Source organism: Tenrec ecaudatus, chromosome 8 (genome assembly GCF_050624435.1).
Source record: "Tenrec ecaudatus isolate mTenEca1 chromosome 8, mTenEca1.hap1, whole genome shotgun sequence".
Lineage (NCBI taxonomy): Eukaryota > Metazoa > Chordata > Mammalia > Afrosoricida > Tenrecidae > Tenrec > Tenrec ecaudatus.
Window position 1 is genome coordinate 145,694,014 of NC_134537.1, and position 27,393 is coordinate 145,721,406.

The following is a 27,393-nucleotide window of genomic DNA, read 5'->3' on the forward strand; positions in this document are numbered from 1 at the left end:
ATGAACTGGTTCCCTTATACCAGGGTAAACCAAGGCACACCACTACCAGGGTCCAAGTTCATACGCACACAGGTTTATTGCCAATAGACGTGTTTAAACGTACCTGCGATCAGTGGGTAGCCGAAGGCAATTGAGCTGTCTTCAAAGAAGACAGCGTTCTATGCTGTGCGGGTAAAGATTATTTAAAGTCAGGGCTAATACCAAATGTTTAACAACACTTCAGTAAACCTCATTGAAGTCTTGCAGCAAGTTTACAGGAATGCAGCCCCACATTAACAACAACCACGAAAAATTCATTTAAAAAACCCAAGATGAGCCAAGAGAGGGAAAGACCATCAGCCTCAGTGGAAGAAGAAACGATGGCTGAAGTCTAGAAACCGGGCCCCAAAGACTAGTCGAGTCTCCCCGGAGGAAATGCCAGCAAGGTGGAAGCACCATCTTCAGAAGTGGAGACCTGCGGGAGAATATTTTAAGAAGCAGTGGTTTCACACACTGATATTTTTGTTGAAGAAAAGTGTCCTTGATTTTTGAGGCATACTTTTTGACTTACCCTTACACTACCTCTGTGAGCTGGGAGTATAAGAGTCAATACTTCACCCTTATCATAGAAAATCAGTTTAAATAAAGCCTAGACTTTTGATGTCTTGGCAAAACTTTATCAGATGTATGACATACTGCTAGAAGACAATTCGTAAAGAACTAATGCAGGGACTTTAGTTGAGGCAGAGGTTACACATTGGGCTATTCACCACAAGGTCCAAAATTTCAAAACCACCAGCGGCTCCATGGGAGAAATATGCGGTTTTCTGCTCTGAAAAGAATTACAGTCGTGGGAATCCCTTGAGACAGCTCTGTCCTGTCCGGTGGGTTGCTCTGAGTCAGAACCAACTCCGTGGCAGTGATTTGGGTTTGGGTTTTTGGAGTTTCTTGGCTTCTGTTTAGAGAAACTTGCACTTCAGAATAAAATGTATAACTGGTGTATACAAATGAATAGTTTGGCATGTATAGTAAGTACACAGAATATTTAAAATAGTAAACCATCTTTTAGCATTTTTTTAAACAAAGATTTTTTATACACACCACCTGCTGATAGATTTTGGCAGGTGTATTTTGCTTGGTAGTAGCCTGGACGGCAATAAAGCAGTTGGCTGTAGACGGGTATCATGGTGACAGCAGGGACACAGCAAGGAGAGCCTGTGTGTGGCAAAGGCCGGGCAAATAGGAGTGGTAATAGCAGGATCCCTACCCTTCAACCATCATGGTCAACGGCTTGACTGGCCAGGTTCTCTGGTCTTGGAATGTATGCAACAGATTGTACAGAAACTTAAATTTCTTAACCCATAAAGTGTGATTTGATAACTACTAGGTTACATAAATCTGATTCTTGCCGTTAGCATTTGATTCACCACAGCCCAGTGTATTCTTATCTCTTGTTTTACTTTTTCCTATTTCCTGCCTTTCACTGCTTATTGATCCTTTCATCAGAGCCATTTACGAAACTAAAGGGATGAAACTTATACTGCCAGAGTGGTCGGGAGACCAACTGCGGTATCAAATACAGGAAGCAGAAGAGCCTTCAGTGGTCACCAGTGTACAATGACACAGAGAGCTGAAGTAACATACTCCTAAAAACTCCATTTATTGCCACTGTGGAGACTTGTTGCTAAAAGTGCTGCTGAGTTGAGTGCTGAGCAGAAGCTGGGTGCCATGAGTCAGGAATGAATGTGAGTTAAGGAAGCGGCTAGCTGAACTTCTAGCAGAGTAAGAAGACAGCATGAGGTCAAAGGAAACTTTTTAGTTTGAGAAACACATGAAAAACTAGTAAAGAGGGAATAGGGGGAAAGATGTTGATTTTAAAGAGAGAGAAATAAATAATGGATAGAGTGAAGCAAATTAAGATAGAATCCAGAACATAGATCTGTGGATTAAATTAAAGAGCACTTTCTCCCAGCGTAACACACTGGGCTAAGATGGGTGTGAACATGGTTAAATTTGTTGGTGGAAAGCAGTAAGTTGATAACTTCAAGACAAAGTCAGAAGGGTTTCTCTTGGGCAGTGCTTAATATAACCGTAATCTGGGCCAGCAGATGGCGCATGCTGACGTTTTATTGACTGGGAGCTGAAAGGATGAGGGGTTCTAGCCTAATAGCTTAGTGACGCAAGCTTAATAGTTTGATGAGGAGAGAGAGTGGAGACCAGATTGGGAAGTTTGAGGAAGAGAGAAGTAGGCACAAAATAGAAATATCGGAGGACGAGGCATGTTCCATGGAGGAGAGGAGTCCATGTGCTGACTGCACTGGGTGGAAGCCTCTTTGAAGTTGGAGAGCAAGGACATACATAGAAAACAGTACATCCGATCATATGCTTTTCTCCAGATGCTTAGGTTTAAGCACGGAGATGCCTAATGAAGTAGCGTCATAGGCAAGGCTAGGATGGAAGGTCAAAGAGTTGCAAACCTTGATGATGAAGTATCTTGATAAAGAAGAGGAAGACATACACGAGGGGTGGGGTGGGGGGTTTAAGGAGCAGGGTGCTGATTAAGAAAAGGAGTGATGGGTCAGCAGGGGGCGCTCATTGAGGTTGGGAAACTGCCCAAGTGGGTGTACCGAGGATTTCTTTATGAAACTTGACCGGTAAGAAGATATTTTTAAGAATGGTTGGTAAGCATTGGGCTGCTTCCCATAAGGCCAGCAGCTCAAACCCTCTAGCCACTCTGAAGGGAAAAGGTGAGACTATCTGATCCTGTAAAGAGCCTCAGAATCGCTGTGTAGGGTCACTGTGAGTCAGAATGGATTCAAACGATGACAGTGGTTTTATACTTTGGTACGAGGTTGGCTGGGGATACTCTAATGAAAGCTACATCTGGAGATTCTTCCTTCTGCTGTCCAGAAATAGACTCTGGTGGAGGATAATCAACAGACGGGGCCATGGGGAAATGCCCAACATGCTGTGAGCACGTGGAAGGAAGCTCAACGCAGACAATGGAAGAGGAGGGCTAGTAAAGAAAGACTTAGAGCAGCACAGCCAACAGTTGGCAGGCTGACCACAGGCGGGACATTAAGTTAGCTGGTCTAAACCTTCAGAGTGCCTGCCGTATTGAGAATGTACTGTATGCGCAGCACTATTATGAGCACCTCACATGGAATAACTCACTTGATCCTCACACCAGCTCTGAGAGCCGTGTACTGTTACCAAGACCCCAGCTCACAGATGAGCACGCTCTCAGAAAGCTTGCCAAGCTGGCACAGCTGCTTGCCCTCTGACTTGATTCAGATCTTCCTGGCCCTTTTCCTGACCTCTCACTGCAACCACTGTGCTTCTCTGTACAGTGTCTCATTTTCTATAGCCTATAGGGAAAGTACAGCAAGGAAACCATAGAAGCCGAGAGCTGTGAAACATTGGCTCTGAGTGAAGTACTTTAAGTATTACTGGCTGAATTTGCAAGTATCTGGCATCTTGGGCATCGTCTCCAGACACTACAATGTATGGATCAGATCTGCTATTCAACACACAAAAGTCTTCACCTATAAAACACTTTATTTCTGAAAAGAAACCCAGTTTGGTTTTGCTTTGGTTTGGAGTTTAGTTATTGGGCGGGGGGGAGGCAGTAAATGTCAAGATATTTTTTTCCCCAAATAGTCTTTTTGATTACTCTGTGTTTTTTCTTGATTTGCTTGCATGCTTTTATTTCTCCTTATAGATTCCTTTTTATATTTCCTTATTTAGGATTCTGTTGATAACAAGTTAAACTCAGTTCAGAATAGTTAAACCCGCTGTTAGAGGAATACTGGGTGAGCAGAGGAGCTGTGGGACACGGACAGGGACACTAAGGAATGAAACGGATGACGCATTCCTTCAGGACCCTCTCCCGGCTTCTCTAATCATTGCTTGTTCTGTGCTGACTTCATTTCCACCACTGGCGACTTTAGTTACCGTGGGGTAGTACTCTGGTTTGTTATCCCCAAGTAATAATCTTAAAGAAATAGACGCTGCTTCTCCCCTCTTCAGTACATCTAAATCCCAAGAAAAGGGATCTGCCCAGATTAGGTCTGTGGACCAATGGTTCTGGCTGGCTTCGTGGTAGAGGTGGAGGTGGAGGTGGAGGTGTGATGGAAGGGGGAGAGGGAGGAACTTTGATTTTCACAAGACCCATAAAGTCTGTTCTAGAGGAGGGAGGATGGAAGAGAGATCAGGTCCCACAGAAAGGAAGGATGCTGGACAGCTCACTCTTAAGTTTCTGCTGAGGCTCTGCTGATTTCCTACTTGGACATGCTAGGCACTTGATAAGCAAAGATTGAGTATTTGGGGGTCGAAGCAACCTGAGATTGGAAGCCCCTGAATCCTGTATAGACCATAGTACAAAACCAGTCAGTCAGCATGGAGCCCTGGTGATACAGTGGTTACGCTTTGGACTGCGATCTGGATAGTCGGCAGTTCGAAACTGCCCGCAGCTCTGAGTGAGAATGACTGGGCTTTCCCCTCTTGTCATTAGTCACAGTCTCAGAACCCAGCAGGGGCTCACTGATGGCTGTGAGTGAGAGTGAGAGACAGCCAGCAGTTGTGTAATCTACCGCAGTTCCTGATTGTAGTTAAGTGTCAGTCCTGTAGCTCACTCTTGTAATGGTGGTTTTAGGCAAGTATTATCTTTCCCATGTAGTATACTAACTGATTTAACAACTGCTTTGTTTAGTTCAAATAAATCAGTGAAACTGTATGTCAGAAACCTGACTGAACAAAATTTCTTTGTAAATGCTCTAACACAGCTTACTCTCCCAGACTTTTAATGGATTGTGTGTTCATGGAAAATGAAGGAATTAATCAGCTAATTAATTTGTCAACTATGTATATCATAGAATTAAATTGACAAGGAGCGAAATATTTTAATGTATATTTGTTTTCAGTATATATATATGTAATATTGATTGTATTCAAGTTCTGGATTTTTAAAAATCATCTAGAGATTTAAATTTTTGTATCATTTTATTTAGTTTAGCTTGCTTTAAGACATTTATGCAAAAAGATTTCTTGACCTTTTCATTCAAATGCCACATTCTTACATAAGAAAAAAGCATTTAAATAATTTGTGTATGGACTTATTTTCATCTCCTCCTTAGGAACTGAGAGAAAGATATAATACACAGCAGTTAGCCCTTGAACAACTTCATAAGATCAAACATGACAAACTGAAGGAAATTGAAAGAAAAAGATTAGAGATGATACAGAAAAAGAAACTAGAAGATGATGCCGCAAGGTAATATAGCCAATAAACTTAATACACTTTATTAGAATTCTAATCTTATTGCCTATATGTTTTTCAATTTTATGTAAATACCTCTGTATTCAATAGTTTAAATTACTGTTCAACACCACTCCCCCTTAGTTTGCCCATCACCCACGTCTTGGTTCCCCTTCTTCTTATGGAAAACTGTTTTCCACTTCACCTACTTTGAGACCCATCAGCAGCCTGTCCCGTTGCTTCATCAATCCCCATTGATTGCCATTTCTTCAGTTTGGATCCACCGATTTCGATCCACAATTAATACCCACGGAGGCAGCATTCTAAACCTAACAACATATTGCATTAGACGCATTTGCCGCACAAGGCCTCTAAAAGTGTTAAAAAGCAAAGACACCACTTTGTTTTCACAGGAAAGCTGGGACTTTCTACTGCTGTAAACAGTCTGAGAAACTCGCGGGGCAGTTTTACTCTTGTCCTGAAGGGGTGCTATGAGTTGGCATCCACTCGATGGCACTGAGTTTGGTGTCACTTTGAGGACTAAGGTAAACTTGTTCCAAGCCATGGTATTTTTAAATAGTCTCAGGTGCATATAAAAGGAAGACTGAGGAAGAATTGATGCAGCTGAGCTATAGTTTTGGCAGAGAGTATTGTAAGTACCCCAATTTGCCAGAATGAACAAATCTGTCTCAGAAGAAGTACAACTAGAATGTTTCCTGGAAGCAAGCGTGGCAAGACTTCTCAGGTACTTGGTCATGCCCTTGGAGAAGGACATCATGCTTGGTAAAGTAGGAGTATCAGTGGAAAGAGGGTGGATGAACACAGTGGTTACATCAGGGGGCTCAAGCATGCAGTGACTGAGGGAGGCACAGGGCCAGGCGGTATTTCACTCCGTCGCAGACAGGGTCGCTATGAGTTAGAACAGACTTGCAGGCACCTGGCGGCATCAGCAACATCTTTAGTTTGGGTGCAGTGGTATTTCAGGGGTAGAATTCTTGCCTTCCACACAGGCCCCTGGGGTTGGCATCTCAGCGGATACACTTGATATGCAGCCACCACTCATCTGTGACTGGGGACTTGCATGCTGCTGTTATGCTGAGCAGGTTTCAATGGCACTTCCGGAAGAAGAAGAAAGACCTGGTGAACTACTTCTGCACATCAGCCAGTAGAAACCCTGTGAGCACAGTGGTCTGGCCAGCCCATCCTGGGAGGTGCAGGTGCTGGCCCCGTTTCCTTCCCTTGTTCACGGGGTTATCAGGAGTCACAGGTTGACCTCTGGCAATGAGCAACAACAATCTGCAGTTTGAAATATGAGCATTAAGGGGAGCAAAGGACTTTTCCTGAATTACTAATTTGATTCTAAATTTAGAAGTGCATCCCTTCTTTTAGGACTGAGTTCATAATACCAACTTCTGGGTTCCACTGGTGAAAAATACGGACCATGGAGGTGGACCTGAATTAGAATTCCTGATTTACCACTTACTAACTGGGTGACCTTGATTAAATTACTTTACCTCTCTGATCCTTTTCCCCCATTTGAAAACCAAGAAATAAGACTGTACCTCATATGTAACTGTGTGAACTAAATAGGCTCCGGTGAAAAGCCAAGTGCCATGCCTTGCATGTATTCAGCCCTCATTTTCAGCCCCATGGTAAATTCATTCACTGCCTCCTGAAGGATTATGAAAACAAATGCCGGCACTTAGCTCTGTGAAATGGTAAGACTGAGTTGGCTTACCATGCTGATGGTGATTCTCTTTGGCCATTTGTATCTGTCATCTGCCTCTGAACGAGAGCATGGATAAATGCTTCAAGTCCGAGGATGTCTCCATTGGCTGCTGAAGCTTGGAGACGGTGCTAAATTGAGTGATAGCAAGTTTACCTCTGAGTTAGGTCATAAAAATATGTACGAGGGTTTACCCTGAAAAAGTGTAATTCCACCCTCCCTCAAGCTATGTATTTAGTTTTTTGTTTTTTTTTTTAACAAAACAACCATATCTCCTTCAAAGTGCTCTCAATGACACTGAATATATTTGTCAAATCTGCGATTCCATCTTGGAACCATTTTTCAAACTCCTCTGTTTAGATGGATGACAGCGCCTCCCTCATTTTTTCCGCCTCCTCTTCACCACATCACAAAGTGCTGTGCTTTCATGTCCCTCTTCATTCGCAGAAACAAAAGAAGTTGCACAGAGTGAGGTCAGGTGTGTGGGGCAAGAGAGGCATGCTGTTTTTGCTAACAACTGAGATGGCTGCATGAGTAGGTGCATTGTGTGGTGGCAAAACCAGTCACCCATATGTCACAAATCAGGCCTTTTTTGGTTACATACTGTCATGCTATCTTTTCCGAACCTCTAAATGAAAGCTTGATTAATAGACTGACCTTGTCTGTTCGGGAAGTTGACAGGTGTCCAGAACAAGATTTGTCATCAATCAACATTTCACCTTTTTTGAAACAAGAAAACCACTTGTACACTCCCCTTGGAAGCTGTGTTCAACATCACAGGTTTCTGTGGCATTTTTCCTGAGCAGAAACAAAATGTCACAGCTGCGAGCTATTCTCTTAAATCGGCCTTCACAAAAAATCAGGTTCACGCAAAACTGCTTTCATGAAAAAGTCCACTGTGACCAGAGCGAAGCTTCCCTGGTGATCCCACTGGGTGCACCAACAACGTTTGTACTGTGAAAGTTCTGCCTAGTGGAGCTTTTTTCCGGGTGTTTTTTCGTTAGTTTATTTTTTGACGGGGAGGGAGGGCTGCCCCTTCGTATATAAGCAAAAACTCAAGTGAGCATTAGTTCTTATTCTACAATTATTAAGTCTGTCTGATCACAGATCATATTGACTAGCTAGACACTAAAGTGCAGCTCTGACACAGAAACATGTACACGAGCAGGGCTGATAGAGGACAGTGCGCTGTAGCCATGGCACATCATTGTCATCCACTTGTCCCTGACGCCTCCCGTGGGTGATTGGTCTTCTCTTTCACCCTAATCCCCAGTGTTTCTTCCCAGTCCTGTACTTTGACCTCTTTTAGGTCTCCAGCTTGTCAAGATCCATACCTTCTATAATTGCATTTTTATTTTCTGTAAAACTTTGTTTTTAGAATATCATTCAAATTATTTTTCTTTCATGTAGGAAAGCAAAACAAGGAAAAGAAAACATATGGAAAGAAAATCTTAGAAAAGAGGAAGAAGAAAAACAAAAGCGACTCCAGGAAGGAAAAATGCAAGAGAAGCTCCAAGTGAAGGAGCAGCAGGAAGCTGAGGAGAAACAACGTAAGGACCAAGACTCAGTCACAGGTCTGACTTTTCCAGGAGGCGTGGCAGAGGCAGCAAGGAAGAACTGTTCCGCAGAGGGCGGAGCGATGATAAGAAACCCGAAAGACTAACAAACTATAACGTATCAAATCTTAGAGTTAGTAAAGCCCTTTTTCTAACTTCACTTTGCACGGCAAGTGTGTGGGCTGCAAAGCAGACCATGGGTAGAAATCTTAGACAGCCCACTGCCTGGGAACACCCTGACGTGGTTTCCATCACTGGAGTGATCAGAAGTAGTTTCAAATACTTTATTTAGCCACCATAATTCAACGGTTTGTTTTCACACAACAACAAAGATTGAAGTTGTTTGCACATTGACATTTTCTCCAGGACTACTTTATTTTTTACGGACCGCTGTTTGCATGCCATTTCATTTATGACGTCCATGTTGGAGCTTTTCCTCCCTGTTGGATTCAGATCACCACAGAGCAAGCCAAGTGTCTTGTGTCCACTTTGTACAGTTAAACAGGCAGTGCTTAGACCCACGGGCCTGGTGTCTTCATGCTTCTCAAGTCTGTAGCACTGGCTGCTACTTAGATGACCATCCCTGCTTGCCTCCATATTGATGGTAGTATATAGTGAACACACTGGAGTCCGCCCGAGCAAAGCTGTGTGAAGTGATTTTTCATCCTTCATAGCCCTTAGGCATTGAGCCATAGCAGACGGGTCCGTACACGCAGCAGAATGACGACAGCTCTTTCCTCTCCAGGTGCAGCTGCTGCTGCTTTGGTGAATTACAGAGCACTGTACTCCTTTGAAGCAAGGAACCACGACGAGATGAGCTTTAACTCTGGAGATATTATACAGGTAGGAAGAGAAATTGAGTCTTTTTCTTATAAATAAGCTGAATACAATGTATATTGCTTTACATACTGTCCATAACAATATTGAGTATTAATTTTATGCAGCAATTTAGCTTTACAAAGTATTTCTTAATATCACCTCATTTGCCCTACACACCATTCCACATACGTATACAGGACAGTTAGGGTTACTATCAGTGACAGATGAGGCAGCTCAGGCTTACACACAGTATAAGTGTCAGCAGTCTGGGGCCAGAGCACTATGCGAGTGGTTACCTCATAATTTCCAAATCCAGTCTCCTTTCCAGCCTGGCGACATCATAAGATGTCATGGTATTTGAATAAAGCATCGGTGAAGTTTTGGGGGTTGGTTATTTAGGTTTGGCAGACCTAGCTGGATATAGGACACTCGTTCCTTTGTACCAAAGGTCTTTCTTACACAAACTATGTCAATTGGATGAATCCGGAAAAATTAAGAGAATAGTGGTGATATAACCCATTAGGTACATGAGAGGACTTCAAAAAGTTTGCGGGAAAAAAATCCATGATCTTTCAACTACGTTTTTCCATACACTTCTTAAAAGGACTGGAGAGCAAGATGAGGCTCTTTGTTTCTGTAAAGATTTAGTTTCAAAACGCAAAGGGTTTGACTCTGTCCTATAGAGCTGCTACCCATCAAAATCCATCCACTACATAGCCCTGAGTTGAGAGTTTCTGAAAGGAGTAAATGATGAGGGATGGAGAGGAAGCAGTAAGTAGATAAGCTTCTTTGACGGAGCCTCGTTCTGAAGGTGGAGAGAGAATGATGACTAAGGGAAGTGTGGATTGAAAGTGGTGAGCTGTGTTTGTGTTTTGTCTTTACCTTGACTAAAATGGGGGCAAGTTAATGATAGGGGAGATCTGCAGAAGGACGGGTCATGATACTGGAAAGAGAATAAATGATAGAGGTGGGGTGCTTTTGTTTTCATATTCAAGTATACTTACGGTGATGTGCACAGCATTAGTGCGTACCTCAAGGAAGATAGGCCGAGAGGGTAGGCTGCTTCAGATTTCTGCACTCCTGGGCACATGGTGCCCTACCGCCCTGCCGACCTCTCTGTTGGTATCTGTTGATAGAGATGAAAAAGATGTTTTAGTCTAAAGGGTTTGGAGTCCCAGGAGAGCAGTAGGTTAACTCAATAATGAGAGGGCGGGGGGAAAGGGCAGAGGTGGTCCCAAGTGAATTTGGCTGAAAGAAAAAGTGATGTGAGATCTGAGGCTTCTGGATTGTTAGTGAGAAAGGAGGTGAGATCTGACAGTGACCTGGACACAGTCTCCAGATAACCTGAAATGTCTTCTCTGTCCTTTTTCATCTGTTGGTATTTTTGAAGTAATAAACAGTTTCCCCAGGCTTATGAGAATTTGTCAGAAAATTTGTCAAATGTAAATTGACAACAAAAATTACAAGAGATTAAATTAATTTAAAAAATTTTTAAAGAAAAGAAAAACTTGGTATAAACCCTTAAGAATAAATGAACTATTTTTCTTTTAATCAGAGTGCAGCCGGTTAGGTTGAATTATAATAAAACACTTACAGATAAATAGAAAAATGAAGAAATTAATATTTGTATTTACGTGTACTGCTGAGCATTCTGCAGCTTTGGGATACTTGAGGTTGTGTAACTTAGATAGCTATTTGACACTTACTTTGCACAAGGGTAATGTTTTATCGGTGTTTCTTTTATTCTGTTTGAGAACGCAATTTTACGGTAGTTACATAGCTACAACACTATTTATGCTATTTAACTATAGCTGCTCTGGCTGAGGAATTTGCTAAATATCTCATTCATGATGCAATAAATAATCAGGCATATAACATTAAAAAGAGAATTATTTGCCATAAATATAAATGAAGTGTCCCTTATAGAAACTTAATTGAGCTTTGACCTATTGTGTACATAATTTAAAATAGCTCATTCAAGTTAACAGTTTGTTGAGTTTCTACTGTATGCCTGCTACAGTGTTGCACACACAGATATGAATAAAGAAGCCAAACTACTGTTCAGAAAATGGAAATGTGCCTAATTAGGTAAAATATGATGATGATGATGATGATGCGATGCGTACCTAGAGAATGAAGCAAGAACAGAATCAAATAGAAGCAGGGAGCAGTTCCCCAGTGGGTAGGATGGACGAGGACCTCGGGAGATGATACCTGCTTGGTGCTCTTCTACATAAGAACCGTTGTGAGGGTGGCACAGGACCACGCCGTCTTCTCTGGTGCATAGGCCAGCGTCTGAGTGGAGCTGACCGCATGGCACCGAACACAGCAGCAGCAGTGCTTTCATTGTTTACTGATCGTGTTCGTCAGTCATCGCAGTTCAATCCTTTGAATAACCCAGAGGAAGTAGGGCAGGTATTCTAGCCCAGACTTAAAATGGCAAAAACTGGGACGGTAGATACTCATCCTCAGTTGACCAAAGGAGAACCAGGTAGCATGCTTGATTCTCAAGTCAAGCTTATTAGGGTTCTTCCACCTGTGGCTCATGACATTCCAAGTGGAAGAAATAATTTAAACAAAAACACTGAGGAGTGTGGGTACTAGATACATTTAAAGATTGTCACATAACCTTTTTGATGATTATGGCATATGTGATAGGAGATGAAAGAAAACTAAGTCAGGACCTAACACAGGAATCATAATTCGGGAGCCTTTCATCTATGCTTGACTTTTGAAGAGCTTTAGCCTAGCAAGGGAGGAGCTGCTGGAATAAGAATCTTAACTGGCCGGGAGTGATTTACTGTGTGCGAAAGGTATTAAGATTACAAGCAGAAAAATGGGCTATTTGCAGAGGCATGTTTGTAGAAAATCCCATAAATCAATAGAAAAAGAAAAAGCTGTTAGAGCTATTGTTAGTTTCGCAAGGTTTCAGGATACAAGATCATCTTAACAAATCAATTGTATTTCTGTATATAAACACTAGGCATTCAGAAACTGGAACAAAACAGAACATTGATAATTGCGTCAAAATATGAAATGATTAGAGTTTTTTTAATCGTTTTACTAGGGGCTCATACAACTTATCACAATCCATGCATCAATTGTGCGAAGCACATTTGTACATTCATTTCCCTCATTATTCTGAAAACATTTGCTCTCCACTTAAGCTCCTGGCATCAGATCCTCACTTTTCCCCTCCCTCCCTACTTCTCCCTCCCTCATGAGCCCTTGATAATTTATAAATCATTATTTTGTCTTATCTTGCCCTGTCTGACGTCTCCCTTCACCCACTTTTCTGTTGTCCGTCCCCCAGGGAGGAGGTCACATGTAGATCGTTGTAATTGGTTCCCCCTTTCCAACCCACTTTCCCTCTACGCTCCCAGTATTGCCACGCACACCCCTGGTCCTGAGGGGATCATCCGCCCTGGATTCCCTGTGTTTCTAGTTCCAATCTGTACCAGTGCACATCCTCTTGTCTAGCCAGACTTGCAAGGGAGAATTTGGATCATGATAGTGGGAGTGGAGGAAGCATTTAGGAACTAGAGGAAAGTTGTATTTTTCATCGTTGTTATATTGCACCCTGTCTGGCTCAACTCCTCCCCGAGACCCCTTTGCCAGGGGATCTCCAGTGGCCGACAAATGGACTTTGGGTCTCCACTCTGCACTACCCCCCTCATTCACTATGGTAAAATTTTTTGTTCTGATGATGCCTTATACCTGATCCCTTCAAGACCTCATGATCGCACAAGCTGGTGTGCTTCTTCCATGTGGGATTTGTTGCTTCTGAGCTAGATGACCGTTTGTTCACCTTCAAGCCTTTAAGACCCCAGACACTGTATCTTTTGATAGCCGGGCACCATCTGCTTTCTTCGCCACATTTGCTTACGCACCCATTTGTCTTCAGCAATCGTATCATGTAGGTGACCACACAATGATATGGTTTTTCTTTCTTTCATGCCTGATAACTGAACCCTTAGGCACCACGTGATCACGCCAGCTGGTGTGCTTCTTCCATGTGGGCTTTATTGCTTCTGAGCTAGATGGCCACTAGTTTACCTTCAAGCTTTTAAGATCCCAGACGCTATATCTTTTGATAGTCAGGCACCATCAGCTTTCTTCACCACATTTGCTATTCACCTGCTTTGTCTTCAGCAGTTGTGTCTGGAAGATGAACATCAAAGAATGCCAGTTTAGTAGAAGAAAGTATTCTTGCATTGAGGGAGTACTTGAGTGGAGGCCCAATGTCCTTTTGCTACCTTAATACTAAACCTATAAATATAGGCACATAGGTCTATTTCCCTATCCTCATACATAAATATATTTGCTTATGTACATGTCTTTATCTAGACCTCTATAAATGCCCTTTGCCTCCCAGCTCTTTCCTCTATTTCCCTTGGCCTTCCTCCTGTCCCACTATCATGCTCAGTCCCCGGCTGGGTTTCAGCAATTCCTCTTGGTTACATTACCCTTGATTATGCCCTACCAGGCCTCCCACACCCTCCTCACCACCAATTTGAATCACTTGTTGTTCCCTTGTCCCTGGGTTTGTTAACACCACTTTCTTTCCCCCTCCCCTCTCCCACTCCCCTGCTCCCCCAGAACTGTCAGTCCCATTGTTTCCTCCTCCAGATTGTTCATGCAGCCTATCTTTTTTAGACAGACATGTGGGGATAATAGCATGCACAAAAACAAGACAGCTCAACCAAGTAACAATATACAACAAAACAACAACAAACCAGTGACCAAAAAAACACAACAGAACAAGAAAGAAAAACTTATAGTTAGTTCAAGGACTGTTTGTTGGCCTTTAGTAGTATTTTCCAGTCCAGTCTGTTGGGGCACCATGCCTTGGCCCCAAAGTCCACCTTCAGCATTCCCTGGGGACCTCACTGCTCTGTTCCCCTTGCTGTTCTCTTGCACCCCCTTAGTGTTTTGCCTCGTTGTGGCGGGACCAGTTTGGGTGCAATTCCTACACTGTGTCTCCAGTGTTGTTCCCTGTAGGGCTATGGGTCAGTGAGGGGCATCATGTCTCATAGTGGGGCTGGCCATGTGGTCATCTCTGTGGACTGGCTGCTCTAATTGGGATCATCGTCCTCATGGCCGATTAGAGATATTTTAAAATGACAAAAGAGGCAATATTTTTACATTGAAAAAGTTAAAATGTTATTGAAAAATATTGGGACCTAAAGGATATATATCATGTACATAGAAGACCTCAGTATTGAGACCAATTCTGTTAGCAGGCCAACACCTATTTCATTAGATGACCTTAATTCTGAAACAATAAGGGTCCCGCACAATAATCTACATTTCTTTCCAATGTAATTGTTTGGATCTCTAAGTTTTGTTAACTCTTCTCCCCAAATTGCCTTACAGATTCAATGCATTTTCAGTCAAAAACCTAGAAAGTCTTTTAGTAGATATTGATCAACTTATTCAAAGCCAAAACATCTTTGACAAAGACTAATTACATCAGAGGGCTTATAAAGTTCCTGAATTGGGAAAAAAAATTAAAGACCCCCCCCCCCAAAAAAAAGTTCCCAAATTGAAGGTTTATGAAGAAAGCTGTAACAATCAAGATAGTGCGGTCTTAGGTCATGAAAGATAAAAAGATCAGTGGACCAGAGGGGAAAATCTTTTAACCACAGTGCAAATGCAACTTCATAGGAAAAGAAGGGATTTTTATTCTTTCTGTAATATAAAAATTAACCCAAGTATATCAAATACGAAACCTAAAACTATAAAACATCTTTAAAAACAAAACAAAAAAGACTCACTGCCGTTTGGTCAATTCTGACAGCAGCCCTGAGGGACAGGCTAGAACTGCCCGCATGGGTTTCAGAGACTGACACTGTCCAGGAGTAGGAAGTCCCCTCTTTCTCCCACTGAGTGGCTATGATTTCAAACTGCTGACCTGCAGTCAGCCGCCAGCGTGTAACCCACTGCCACCAGGGCCTCACGAGGAAAGGTAGGAGACATTCTTCATTACTCTGCATTACTCATGACTTTTTGATAAACAGCATCAAGATCATGATCCTTAAAAAAAGGAAAACAATAAATGGGCTCTGTCAGAACCGATTCAATGGCAATGAGTTTGTTGGTAAGTTGGAGCAGAATTAAGAACCGTTGGGCACACTACCACGGACTAAGGAGAAATATTTGCAAATCTCCTGGCTGATAAAAAGCCTTTATCTATAAGAGAGAATTCTCAAAACTCACCAGTTAGAAATAACCCAATTTTATAAATGTGCAAAACATGCCAACACACAGTTCACTATAGAGACACCAAGGAGCACATGCTTATGAAAAAAATCCTGATGAACATTATTAGCCATTAGGGAAAAACAAATTAAACACCTATTCAGCTCACTGTTGGCAAGTCAGTTCTGATTCACCGCGACCCTATAGGACAGTGTGGAATTGTCCCTTGGTTTCTAAAGCTGGGAATTTTTATGGAAGTAGAAAGATTCATGTTTCCCTCTCAGAGTGGTTTGCAGTTTTAAACGGCAGACTTTGTAGTTAGCAACCCAATGCATAATCCGTTCCACCACCAGGGCTCCTAAATACTTTCTAGGATGTGTGAAAAACAAAATAAAACACAACAACTATACCAAGTGTTGGCAAGAATATGAAACAACTAGAATGGTCATAAAACCCTGCTGGTGGGAATATAAAATGGAAAGGAGAATTTTTGGAAATAGTTGAGTATTTTCTTTAAAAGTTAACATACTGTGTGGATTGTGATAAGAGTTGTATGAGTCCCTAATAAAATGTTTTTTAAAAAAAGTTAACACACTTTCACTATTATTATCGAATGGTCTTTGGCTAATTTTTACAGAAGCAGACTGACACCGTTTTGTGTTTTTTTTGCCAGAGTAACTGGTGATCCAAACCTCCCTACTGTCAGTTGGCAGGAAAGTATTAATCACTGCACCTCTAGAGCTCCTCTGTAATTTGATACCGTCACCCATGGATTTGCAGAGCCTCACATTTAATTACCGGAACAAAAACCAAACCCACGACTGCTATCAAGGCAGTTTCTGGAACTGTAAATCTGTAGGGCACAGACCAGCCTTATCTTACTTCTGCAGAGCAGCTGATGGGTTTGAACCACTGCCCGTGTTGTTAGCAGCCCTATCCCTCTTTCATTAGGTGACTTTAGTTTGCAACAGAAGGGTACTGCACAATGGCCTGCATTTCTTTCCAGTGTAATTGTGTAAATTTTTAAGCATTGTTAACTCTTTTTTGTTTCCATAGGTTGATGAGAAAACTATAGGAGAGCCTGGTTGGCTCTATGGTAGTTTTCAAGGAAGTTTTGGATGGTTTCCATGCAACTATGTAGAAAAAATAGCAAGTGGAAAAGCTCTGTCCCCCAAGAAGGCCTTACTTCCTCCTGCAGTCTCTTTACCTGCTACCTCAACTCCCTCTGAGTAAGTTTTCATGAACAAGGGATTTTAGACTGCGCTGTAAATGTATCCATACCTAATGCATATTTGGGTCAGCATGTGCGCTGCTTAATCATGTCATTATCTGTCTGGGCTCTTAAGGAATGACTATTATTCTAAACTGGATGTTAAATTTAGCAAATTAAAATGTAGTTTGTTCATGAATTCTTTTTCCCCCCATAAACTATTTAAATGCAGTATATATTACATATAACTTGAAATAGATCAGCATGTTCTAAATAAGGATACTTACATCAGAGTGTTAAATTTACAGACCACTTGCTTCAAATCAACCAGCATCGATGACGGATTATCAAAATGTGTCTTTTTCCAACCTAACTGTTAATGCATCATGGCAGAAAAAATCCGCTTTTACCCGCACTGTGTCCCCTGGGTCTGTTTCACCTATTCATGGACAGGTATGTTGTTTTTTTTTAAATTTTGATATACTTTATTTTTTTAATGTGTTTCTATAGAGTGAAGATTTTGGACCAAAGCTTGTTTTACTCGATTAGCCAGAGGTTTAACATAGGCTAAAGAACATTTAGCCTATGTTCTTATTCACATGTGACATTATTATTACTAATAGGTTTCTTAAAACAACAGTTCATTTCTACAGTATCAAGTTGTAAGCAGCTAAGGTGTCTAAGCTCAAAATTTCATTTTTATAAATCTGATTATATTGTTCTTCATTTGTACTTTTATAGGGATATGAGAGATTAGATTTGAGATGATGATGATGATGATGATGAAGTAAGTCATTTGAGAACTTGGAATCTTGTTACTTATACTTAGCCTCTGGGTTAGATGTAAACATTCTAAGTGTTAGACCAATGTCATTAAAAAGAAATAGTAGATGTCATTAGAATAGAGTCTTACAGATTTCACCTTTTTTTCAGAATATATAAATTGAGTGACCATAGATTCCAGACATTTCATGTGCTAGAAGTATAGGAGAAATATAATTTACAATCCACCTCATTAAGAAGTTCATAATGCACTGGGGACGGACAGCTAAGTGGCCGTCAAACGTGAGAAGTGTTCTAATGGAGGCACGGGCGGAGTGCTGAGAAATGTATAGAGGGGCGAGCCTCTCGCTCAGTCTGGGATTGGAGCAAGTTTTGCAAAAGGCAAGATACTTGAGCAGGACCTTCAAAGATAAGGATTTTACCATCCAGAAAAGTAATGTTATTCTAATGGAAGAATGATTTGTGGAAAGTTACTGAGCCATTAGCTAACACAGGTGTTTTCAGGACACAGGAACTGTTGGTGGCATGGCTATAGTGTAGGAAGGGGCTCTAACTGGTGTAAATGAGCACTCTACTATGAACCACAGGTTGGTGGTTCAAATCTACTCAGAGGCATCTCTGGGAAAAGGTCACAGCCATTTGAAACTGTGGGGTACAGTTCTCTGAAATACCTGGGTCAGCCTGAGTCAGAATTGACACCACAACACCTGGTTTTACTGGTGACAGTGCAGAATTCATGGAGAAAGGATTCAGAAGTGAAAATAGAGAGAGGTTGATGTTTGTTTGTGAAGCATTTAATGACATGGCTAAGCATTCTGGCAGTAGAAGGCCTGAAGGTTTTTCAGAGGAGTTGAGGTCTCTGGTAGTAAGGTAGGGACCAGATTGGCAGAAGGAAGAAAAGGCAGGTGACCAGGCGAAGGAGCGTATTATAACAGCTCAGTAGCAGTAAATGATGATATAAACCAAAGCCATAGTAAGGAGAATATATAAAAGAGGAGATGGATTTACAAGTGCATTTGTCCCACGCTATGTGCCTTGACACAAAACAGATAACCCATTGAATGTAGAGAGTAAGGAAGACATGGGAGTTACTGCCCCAGTGTCTTTAGCCTGGGCAGTTGGAAAGATGGATAAGAAACGGAGGAGGAGTGAGTTTGGTGGGTTCTAAAAAGATGATTACATTTCAGACGTAGTTGGTTTAATGCATCTATAGTAAGGGAAATCTCAGTAGACAGTTTGATTTGCAGGTCTGCAGCTCAGGAGATAAAGTGAAGATCAAGATTTAAGAGGTCATAGGCATAAATAAGATTATTGAGAGAGATCGTGTTGAACAGGAAAGGAAAGAGCAGGCCAAAGGGCAACCACTCATCAGAGTGAGCTTCAGGGACAAGGGGCTTAGTGGTATCAGCACTGCTCAGAGATCAAGGAGAATAAGGATTTGGAAAAGGCTTTTGACTTTGGCCCTTATGATGTAATCAGTGACGTTGTTGAGAAGCGGTTCAGTCATATAGTGGCTGTAAAATACAAATGAGAATGGGTGAAGGTGTGAAGTTAGAAATCTGACTCTGCTTTTCTGTGGAGGTAGACAGCAGAGAAGGGAGGGAGAGGTTAATGATCCGAGGAGAGCCTTCAGCAATGCTGCAGGTGGCTTAGAAAATGAGATTCGTAGCACAAGGCAGAAGTTTGGCCTAATGAGTAGAACTTCCTCAGAGAAGGAAAGAAGAGGAAGACAAATGAATGCGCACACAAAGAGCTTAAAAGTCAGAAGGCAGGAAAGTGGAGGGAGACCAAGCGCACCCCCAGCCCCAGTCCTTGTCGATTGAGCTAAGTCTGCTGCAGTGAGGAGCTGGAGCCCACATGTCTGTAGTAGCTCTCTCCTTTTCCTCTTATTTCATGACATCCGCTTGATGGATTGTAAATAGGCTTCTGACACACCCTCTGCTTCCAATCCATTACAGTGATGTCTTATGTCAGGAAGTGTCCTTGAATGGGAGCGGTCCAGTCTTCCTTGGACTGAACAGGTCACCAAGATGGCTCTCTCATGCACACTGAAGTCTCCCTAGTTAATAAACATTATTAACTGTAGAATAAAGCTGTCTTCGTCTCCCTAGTTAACGTGTCACCACCAAACCAAACTGGCTTGCTGTTATACTTGGATACAGAAATTATGATTAGTGTTGTCATCTTTTAATTTTTAAAAAATTATTTATCTCACAGGGACAGACCGTAGAAAACTTAAAAGCACAGGCTCTTTGCTCTTGGACTGCTAAGAAGGATAACCACTTGAACTTCTCAAAACATGATATCATTACTGTCTTGGAGCAGCAAGAAAATTGGTGGTTTGGAGAGGTTCATGGTGGAAGAGGATGGTTTCCAAAATCTTATGTCAAGATTATCCCTGGGAGTGAAGTCAAGAGAGAAGAGTAAGCATCTTTGGGCATTCACATGAGGTGGGAGTGTTTGAGCTTTGGCCCTTAAGCCCACCATCAAACAAGGAATGTGCAGCAAACAGTTTGAACATCAAAGTGCTTGATTTCTTGTTTGTTTATATTTTCCTTTCTTTGTACCTAAAACTTAGAAAAATTAGCTAGCTTTTGCTTTGGAGACTTTATCCCTGTTGCTTACTGTAAATTGCCAGTATCTAAATACATCTTCACTGAGAGCCTTTTTATTGAAGTGAGGCATTCCCATCTCTCGGCTGCCAGGGATCCTTGAACAAGCATTTCTTGTTGTTCACTAACTTTCTTGCCCATATCCTGTGTTAGAACATGCCATGTCTTCTTTTGTTCTTGTTATGGGTGTGTTTGCTTAAGTTTTCCCATACCCACTCTACTGCTTCATGCATAATATCTGCTCAATTATATTATTACTGAGAGAGGAACAAATAAATAAATAAATTTTCAAATTAAAGCAAGAGCTGAGCAGCTTATGTTCTCTGCCCTTTATTTCTCGGTCTGTAGGGGTGTCAAGTCACCAAGTATTTTTAGTATAATACAATAGATGATATCAAAAGCTATATTGTGTCTTATTTGGATGTTGATCTAAATAGGAATGGAGTCTGTTTTAGTAGAAAGGGACAGGTCTTTGTTGGAAATCAAAAGGCTTGAATTGTGATTCTGTTATTTTTGCCAGGCTGTGAAGAATAATCTACTTGGTCTTCGATTTCCTAGTTGAGTTAAATATTAAATGATCTTTAATCCTGTTCCTGACTTTAAGTTTTGTATTCAACATGCACACCCTTTTCAGAGTGACATGATCCTTGAGATTGAGAAGTGGGTGATGATAACAAGAAGTAGCACGGGAGTTAATGAACTCAGCTGCCTGCCTGCCAGGAAGCTGGTGGTTTTAACTGACCAGCAGTTCAATGGGAGGATGGTCTGGCCATCTACTTAGGTAAAGAGTGCAGCCTTTTTCCTGGCCCTTCGGTGTATGGCAGCTTTGCTGAAACCTCCTCAGTATCCTCGTCACACACAAGCCTCCCCTGGCCGGGCTTCTGGTACATTGCCACTTTTTTCTCTCTCAGCCAAGCCAAGCCCCGTAGGAGCTTTAGCGAAAGACAGCCCGTCTAGCAATGTATTTGTGTCTCAGATTCTATTTGAGATATCGCAAGCCTATTTTTCACAAAGGCAAAACACCTCACATTTGAAGTACTCATAAATTATGTTAAATTAGCTTACTATGTGTAAAAATTTAGAAGTTTATAATTAGACAGGTTTTAGTCCAACAGCATATGTGGATGAACATTTTTATTTAGCTTGCCTACTGAGACAATATTTAGAGTAACTTTGGAAACAAATCATCTTCTTCGGCTTTATTTATATCTGTTTTGTTTCCTTGTTGTGATGTGTGTGCATTTCTTTGGCAGACCAGAAGCTGTGTATGCAAGTATAAATAAGAAAGCTCCCTCTGCCGCCTGTACCAGTGGAGAAGGTAAGCTGTTCGGCATTGTCAGTGAGACCGACGTCAGCTAAGCTGTTGGCTGATTAGTGATCCGACTGTTCACAGCTGTTACTGGCCCTGCTTCTGCAGCTCCAGTCCCAAAGTCAGGCTCGGAAGCCACCTCTGTAGCAATTTCTTGTGAATATTGAGTATCTACAAAAAACATGACAGAAAGTACTTTATACTTTTGGAAAGTCAGTGCTGAAAAACACAGTGTGGGAGACCCACTAAGTAAAACCGTGGGTTAAAAGTGTTGCAGTGAGGGCAGGAGGTTTTTATTTTCCCGCCGCCATGGATCTAAATGGTAAATGTTGAGAGGGAAGAACACTTCAGTGCACCGAGGTGTTGAAAAACGGATTTTAATTACTGTGTGCCATTTGGTCATTTAATACGATATGAAATCAGTGTATACTTTATCACATCTATCACAAAGACATTTTTTTCTATTTACCCCATTAAGTGGTTTGAGTAATAAATTGTTTTGATTTGGTCAGTGTTCTGCCAACATAATTTTATTTTTGTGACTTCCGTAATCTTACAGCTTAATTTGTTCCTTTTCGGTTTGTTCCCTCCAGACTATATTGCACTTTATTCATATTCAAGTGTAGAACCTGGAGATTTGACTTTCACTGAAGGTGAAGAAATACTGGTAACACAGAAAGATGGAGAATGGTGGACAGGAAGCATTGGAGACAGAACTGGAATTTTTCCATCAAACTATGTCAAACCAAAAGATCAAGAGGTAGAATAATCTTGATGTAGAAACAAAATCATTCAATTCATGTTAAGATTAACACATAGTATGTGTGTCAGTTTGTCATACTGTGGTGGTGTGTGTGTTTCTGTGATGCTGAAGACGTCACTGGGATTTCAAATAAAAGCAGGCTCACTCAAAGTGGATGATTTTCAGCGGAGCTTACAGACTATGAAGAACAAATAGGCTACCGACTAAAGAAGATGAGCCTTTCTGGCCAGAAGGCACTCAAAATGTGACCCAGGAAGAATGTCCTTCTCAAAGTAGAGGGGACCCTAGCGACATGGAGTGAGTGCCTTGAGACCTTCATTTGCTGATGGGGCAGACGCAAAATGAGAAGAAACAACTGCAAACATCAGTTAATGATTGGTATTTGGAATATACAAAGTATGAATCTAGGAAAATTGCAAGACATTAAAAATTAAATGGCATGTATAAAGATTGATCTTCTAGGCATTAGTTGAAGTGAACAGGAATTCAGAAAATCATATACCATATATACTCGTGTATAAGCCAAGTTTTCCAGCACGTTTTTGATGCAGTTTTGTGGCAAAATTAGGTGCCTTGGCTGATATTTGGGTCGGCTTATACTCGAATATATATGGTACTTGGGAATGACACGATCAGGAAGAATGGTTTTGCATTCATTGTCAACAAAGGGCATTTCAAGACCTATCTTGAAGTACAGTGCTATCCATGATAGGATAATGAGTAGCTGCATATATGGAAATCTAATCAACACAATATTATTTAAATACATGCACCAAACACTAAAGCTAGTGGTAAAGAAATTGAAGAATTATACCAATATTTTCAGTCTGAAATTGATCAAAGATGCAATCAAATGTATTGATAATTAATAGCCATTGGGAGCAAAGAGAAGGAACGGTAATTGGAAATTATTATCTTGGTGACAGAATGAAGGTAGAGATCACATAATAGAATTTTGCAGGACCAATGATTTGTTCGTAGCAAATACCTTATTTTAATAACACAAACAGCGACTATACATGTGGACTTCTCCAGATGGGAAACACAGTAATCAAATTGTGTGGGAAGAGATGATGGAGAAGCTCAATATCAGAAGTTTAAACTGGACCAGGGGGGCAACTGGAACAGACCATCAATTGCTCACATGTAAATTCAGGTTTGCTTAAAGTGAAGAGGCCTTCGAGCACTTAGTGATGAAGATCAAAGATTGCAGCCTTCAGCATGGATTACAGTTCAATGTAAAGAAAACCAAAATCCTCACAACTGGACCAAAGGTAAAAAAACATCGTGATCAATGAAGAAAAGATGGAAGTTGCCAAGGATTCTGTGTTGCGTGGATCGACAATCAGTGCTCATGGCAGCAGCAGTCAACGAGATTAAACGATGCATCCATCCCATTAGGTAAATCTTCTGCACAGGAGCTCTTTAAAGTGTTGAAAAGCAAGAATGTTACTTCGATGACTAAGGTATGCTTGACCCAGATCATGGCATTTTCACTTACTTCACATGCCTGTGGAAGTTGGACATTGAATAAGGAAGACCAAAGTTCCCAATAGTGGATAAAAATCTTCCAGAGTTTAAATTTTCTTGGAAAGCTTGAATTCTGTCACTTACAACTAATCCTGACAGCCATTTTCCTTAAAGTAATGAGCTTGCCTCTTTGATTTATCAGAAAATATCCATCACATCCCAAGTCTGAATAACCTATAAGTCTTTCAAGTAACAATTTTCCCTGAAAAAGTCTAGTTTTGCTCACAAGTTAATCACAGAAATGATTTTTCTCCAGGCAGTCATGGCGTATAAAGCAGACACCCTTTATAAACAGTGCCATTAAGTCGCAGAGATTTCTTTAAATGTGTACTTGAAGATCAAGACTTAATAAAAATGTTCCTACTTCACCACGAACATTCTTAGGTGAACCTAGCCTTTTAAAAATTGTGACTGTGCAGTCCTGTGACAGTATACTGATTCATGGAAGCACCAACACTCTTACCCCACTATAGGAAATGCCAACATTGTCAGAGAGGCAGAGCTGAGCATCATTATGAAATTCCCTTCATCTCATAGACTGAAAGCAGACCCTGGAAGGGTCTCCAGGACTGCTCCGGATGGGTCGGCTTCAGTCGATGTGGAATGTATTGGCCTAGACAGTCCTGTTTTGATGTCTAGTGGTGTAGGGATGACACCCTGTGCTGCTAACTGCAAGATCAGCCATTTGAAACCCCCTGCGGCTCTGAAGGAGAAAGACGGAGCTTCTTACTCTGTTCAGAGTTAGTCTCAGAAACTCACAGGGGCAGCTCTCCTCTCTCCTCTAGCGCCGATATGAATTGGCATCAGAGGCAGTGAGTTTGTTTTGGAGTTTCGAGTCATGTTTTAAATTCAGGAAAGTTTCAAAAAACTGAGTTACTCCTGGTGAGCCAGCCATTTGTGCATATTATGTTCTATGAGTTGACCAGGTCTCCTCATGCATGCGGCATTCTGAACCAGGTCGCTTAGCATGACGTGAATGGCCATTTTGACCTCATTTAAAGAAGTACAAATTCTGAGACTTTGACATGTACTTCCTAAGAACCTTTGTACTTTTACATCTGAGTTGTTAAATGATAGCACAATACATTTTTTTTTTCCTTTCAGAGTTTTGGAAGTGCTGGCAAATCTGGATCATCAAACAAAAAGCCTGGTATGTATCCTAATTAACCTGGAGAAACCTGAAAATGCCTGCTTCGTCATAGTCTTGAATTCATACTTGCTTTTCTTCATAATTTCCTTCTCAGAGATTGCCCAGGTCACTTCAACATATGTGGCTTCTGGTTCTGAACAACTTAGCCTTGCACCAGGGCAGCTAATATTAATTCTAAAGAAAAATACAAGTGGATGGTGGCAGGGCGAATTACAGGTAATAAATCTTAAGACGTTTATCACTCTGTAAAAATAATGTGTGCTCATTAAAAAGTCATAAAATTCCTGGTGGGAAATGATCAAGGGTAAGGTTGCTTAGAGAAGAGGTATACTCTAGCCCAGGTGGCGATGAAGCATGGTAGTAGGGCAGGAGGAAAGTCAAGGGAGATGGAGGAAAGAGCTAGGAGTCAAAGGGCATTCATGGAGGTCTAGACAAAGACATGTACATGCAAATATATATAGGAGGATGGGGAAATAGATCTATGTGTCTATACTTATAGGTCAAGTATTAAGGTGGCGGAAGGACCTTGGGCCTCTACTCAAACACTCCCTCAATGCATGAATACCTTCTTCTATTAAATTGGAACTCTATGATGCTCACTCTCCCGACACAACGGCTGGAGCCAAAGTGTGTGAACAAGTAAATGTGGTGAAGAAAGCTGATGGTGCCCGGCTATCAAAAGAGATAGTGACTGGGGTCTTAAAGGCTTGAAGATAAACAAGCGGCCATCTAGCTCAGAAGCAACAAAGTCCACATGGAAGAACACACCAGCCTGAGTGAGCGAGTGGTCCCAAAGGGATCAGTTACCAGGCATCAAAGAACAAAAAATCATATCATTGACTGCACACCTCCATGATAGGATCGCTGTAGACAAATGGGTGCATAAGCAAATGTGGTGAAGAAAGCTGATGGTGCCCGGCTATCAAAAGAGATAGTGTCTGGGGTCTTAAAGGCTTGAAGGTGAACAAGCGGCCATCTAGCTCAGAAGCAAATAAGCCCACATGGAAGAAGCACACCGGCCAGTGCGATCACGAGGTGCCCAAGGGACCAGGTACAAGGCATTATGCAAAAAAAAAAAAGATATAAGTGTGTGTATGTATGTGTATATATGTGTATATGTATATATGTATGTATATATATGTATATATATCATATTAAATGAAGGGGGAAGTGCAGAGTGGAGACCCAAGGCCCAAGTGTCGACCAATGGAGATCCCCTCATAGAGGGGTTTAGGAGAGGAGATAGGTTAATTAGGGTGTGAGGTAGTATCGATGAAGAACACAGCTTTCCCCCGGATCCTGGATGCTTCCTCCCCCCAGCTACCATGATCGAATTCTACCTTGCAGGGCTGGATAGGACAGAGGCTGTACACTGGTGCATATGAGGGTTGGAGGTACAGGGAATCCAGGGTGGATGATACCTTCAGGACCAAGGGTGTGAGGGGCGATGCTGGGAGAGTGGAGGGTGAGTGGGTTGGAAAGGGGGAACTGATTACAAGGATCCACATGTGACCTCTTCCCTGGGAGAGGGACAGCAGAGAAGGGGGGAAGGGAGACTCCGGATAGGGCAAGATATGACAAAACAACGATGCATAAATTACCAAGGGCATATGAGGGAGGGGGGAATGGGGAGGGAGGAGGGGAAAAAAAAGAGGACCTGATGCAAGGGGCTTAAGTGGAGAGCAAATGCCTTGAGAATGATTGGGGCAGGGAATGTATGGATGTGCTTTATACAATTGATGTATGTATATGTATGGATTGTGGTAAGAGTTGTATGAGTCCCTAATAAAATGTAAAAGAAGAAAAGAGAAAAAAATGATTAGGGCAAAGACTGTACAGATGTGCTTTATACAATTGATGTATGTATATATATGAACTGTGAAAAGAATTGTATGAGCCCCAATAAATTGTTAAAATTAATTTAAAAAAATAAATAAATAAAAGGGAAAAAAAAGTCATAAAATTCTATATTGACTGCATCATGCCACCTAGAGGCAAGCAATCTTAACATTTTAGTGTCATATGTTTCTCTCTAGTCTTCTCATGTTCAGCACTTGAGTTGCTGTTATCAGTACATTTAAAGAATTTTCTCCAAAGACACTACTTGTGCTCATGAGTGTGTTCACACACCTCAGGTTACCTTTGTGAAAGGAGCAAGATTTCTGCTCGGCCTAGCCCTGGAGTCCCGGCTGTGTGCTGAGGAAATTGTGCCCCTCAGTTTTCCCCTTACAGTCTCAGGTGTTTGACACAGCAGCACAAGGAGAAGGGGTGCCAACTTAGACGAGCCCCGTTCATTTCACCTGAAGCGTTAGCAGAGAAAGTGGTTGCATGTGTTTTGATACATAAAGCAGATTCATCTAAGCGAGAAAGTATTTGAGGACTAAAGACTGATGAGAGGCCAACGGCCGTGTTTCTACCTTGGGTCCATATTGCGATGGTCACACAGAGCAGGAATATGGTTTCATTCTTGCAGATCCGAATCAGAATCTGGGGTTCTG

The 27,393-nt window shown here is 41.6% G+C and overlaps 1 protein-coding gene across 6 annotated transcripts in view; it reads left to right on the forward strand.

The window, feature by feature from the left end:
- The window catches only part of ITSN2 (intersectin 2), a 173,583-nt gene that overhangs the window by 107,164 nt on the left and 39,026 nt on the right, over positions 1 to 27,393 (forward strand). For all 6 annotated transcript variants that reach the window (XM_075557041.1, XM_075557040.1, XM_075557039.1 and 3 more), the window contains 10 exons: positions 5,115 to 5,251; positions 8,373 to 8,512; positions 9,264 to 9,361; positions 16,595 to 16,767; positions 17,057 to 17,201; positions 19,749 to 19,954; positions 21,397 to 21,461; positions 22,046 to 22,212; positions 24,850 to 24,895; positions 24,990 to 25,111. In XM_075557041.1, the coding sequence (XP_075413156.1) occupies positions 5,115 to 5,251; positions 8,373 to 8,512; positions 9,264 to 9,361; positions 16,595 to 16,767; positions 17,057 to 17,201; positions 19,749 to 19,954; positions 21,397 to 21,461; positions 22,046 to 22,212; positions 24,850 to 24,895; positions 24,990 to 25,111 (1,299 nt within the window). The remainder of the gene's footprint in view (positions 1 to 5,114; positions 5,252 to 8,372; positions 8,513 to 9,263; positions 9,362 to 16,594; positions 16,768 to 17,056; positions 17,202 to 19,748; positions 19,955 to 21,396; positions 21,462 to 22,045; positions 22,213 to 24,849; positions 24,896 to 24,989; positions 25,112 to 27,393) is intronic.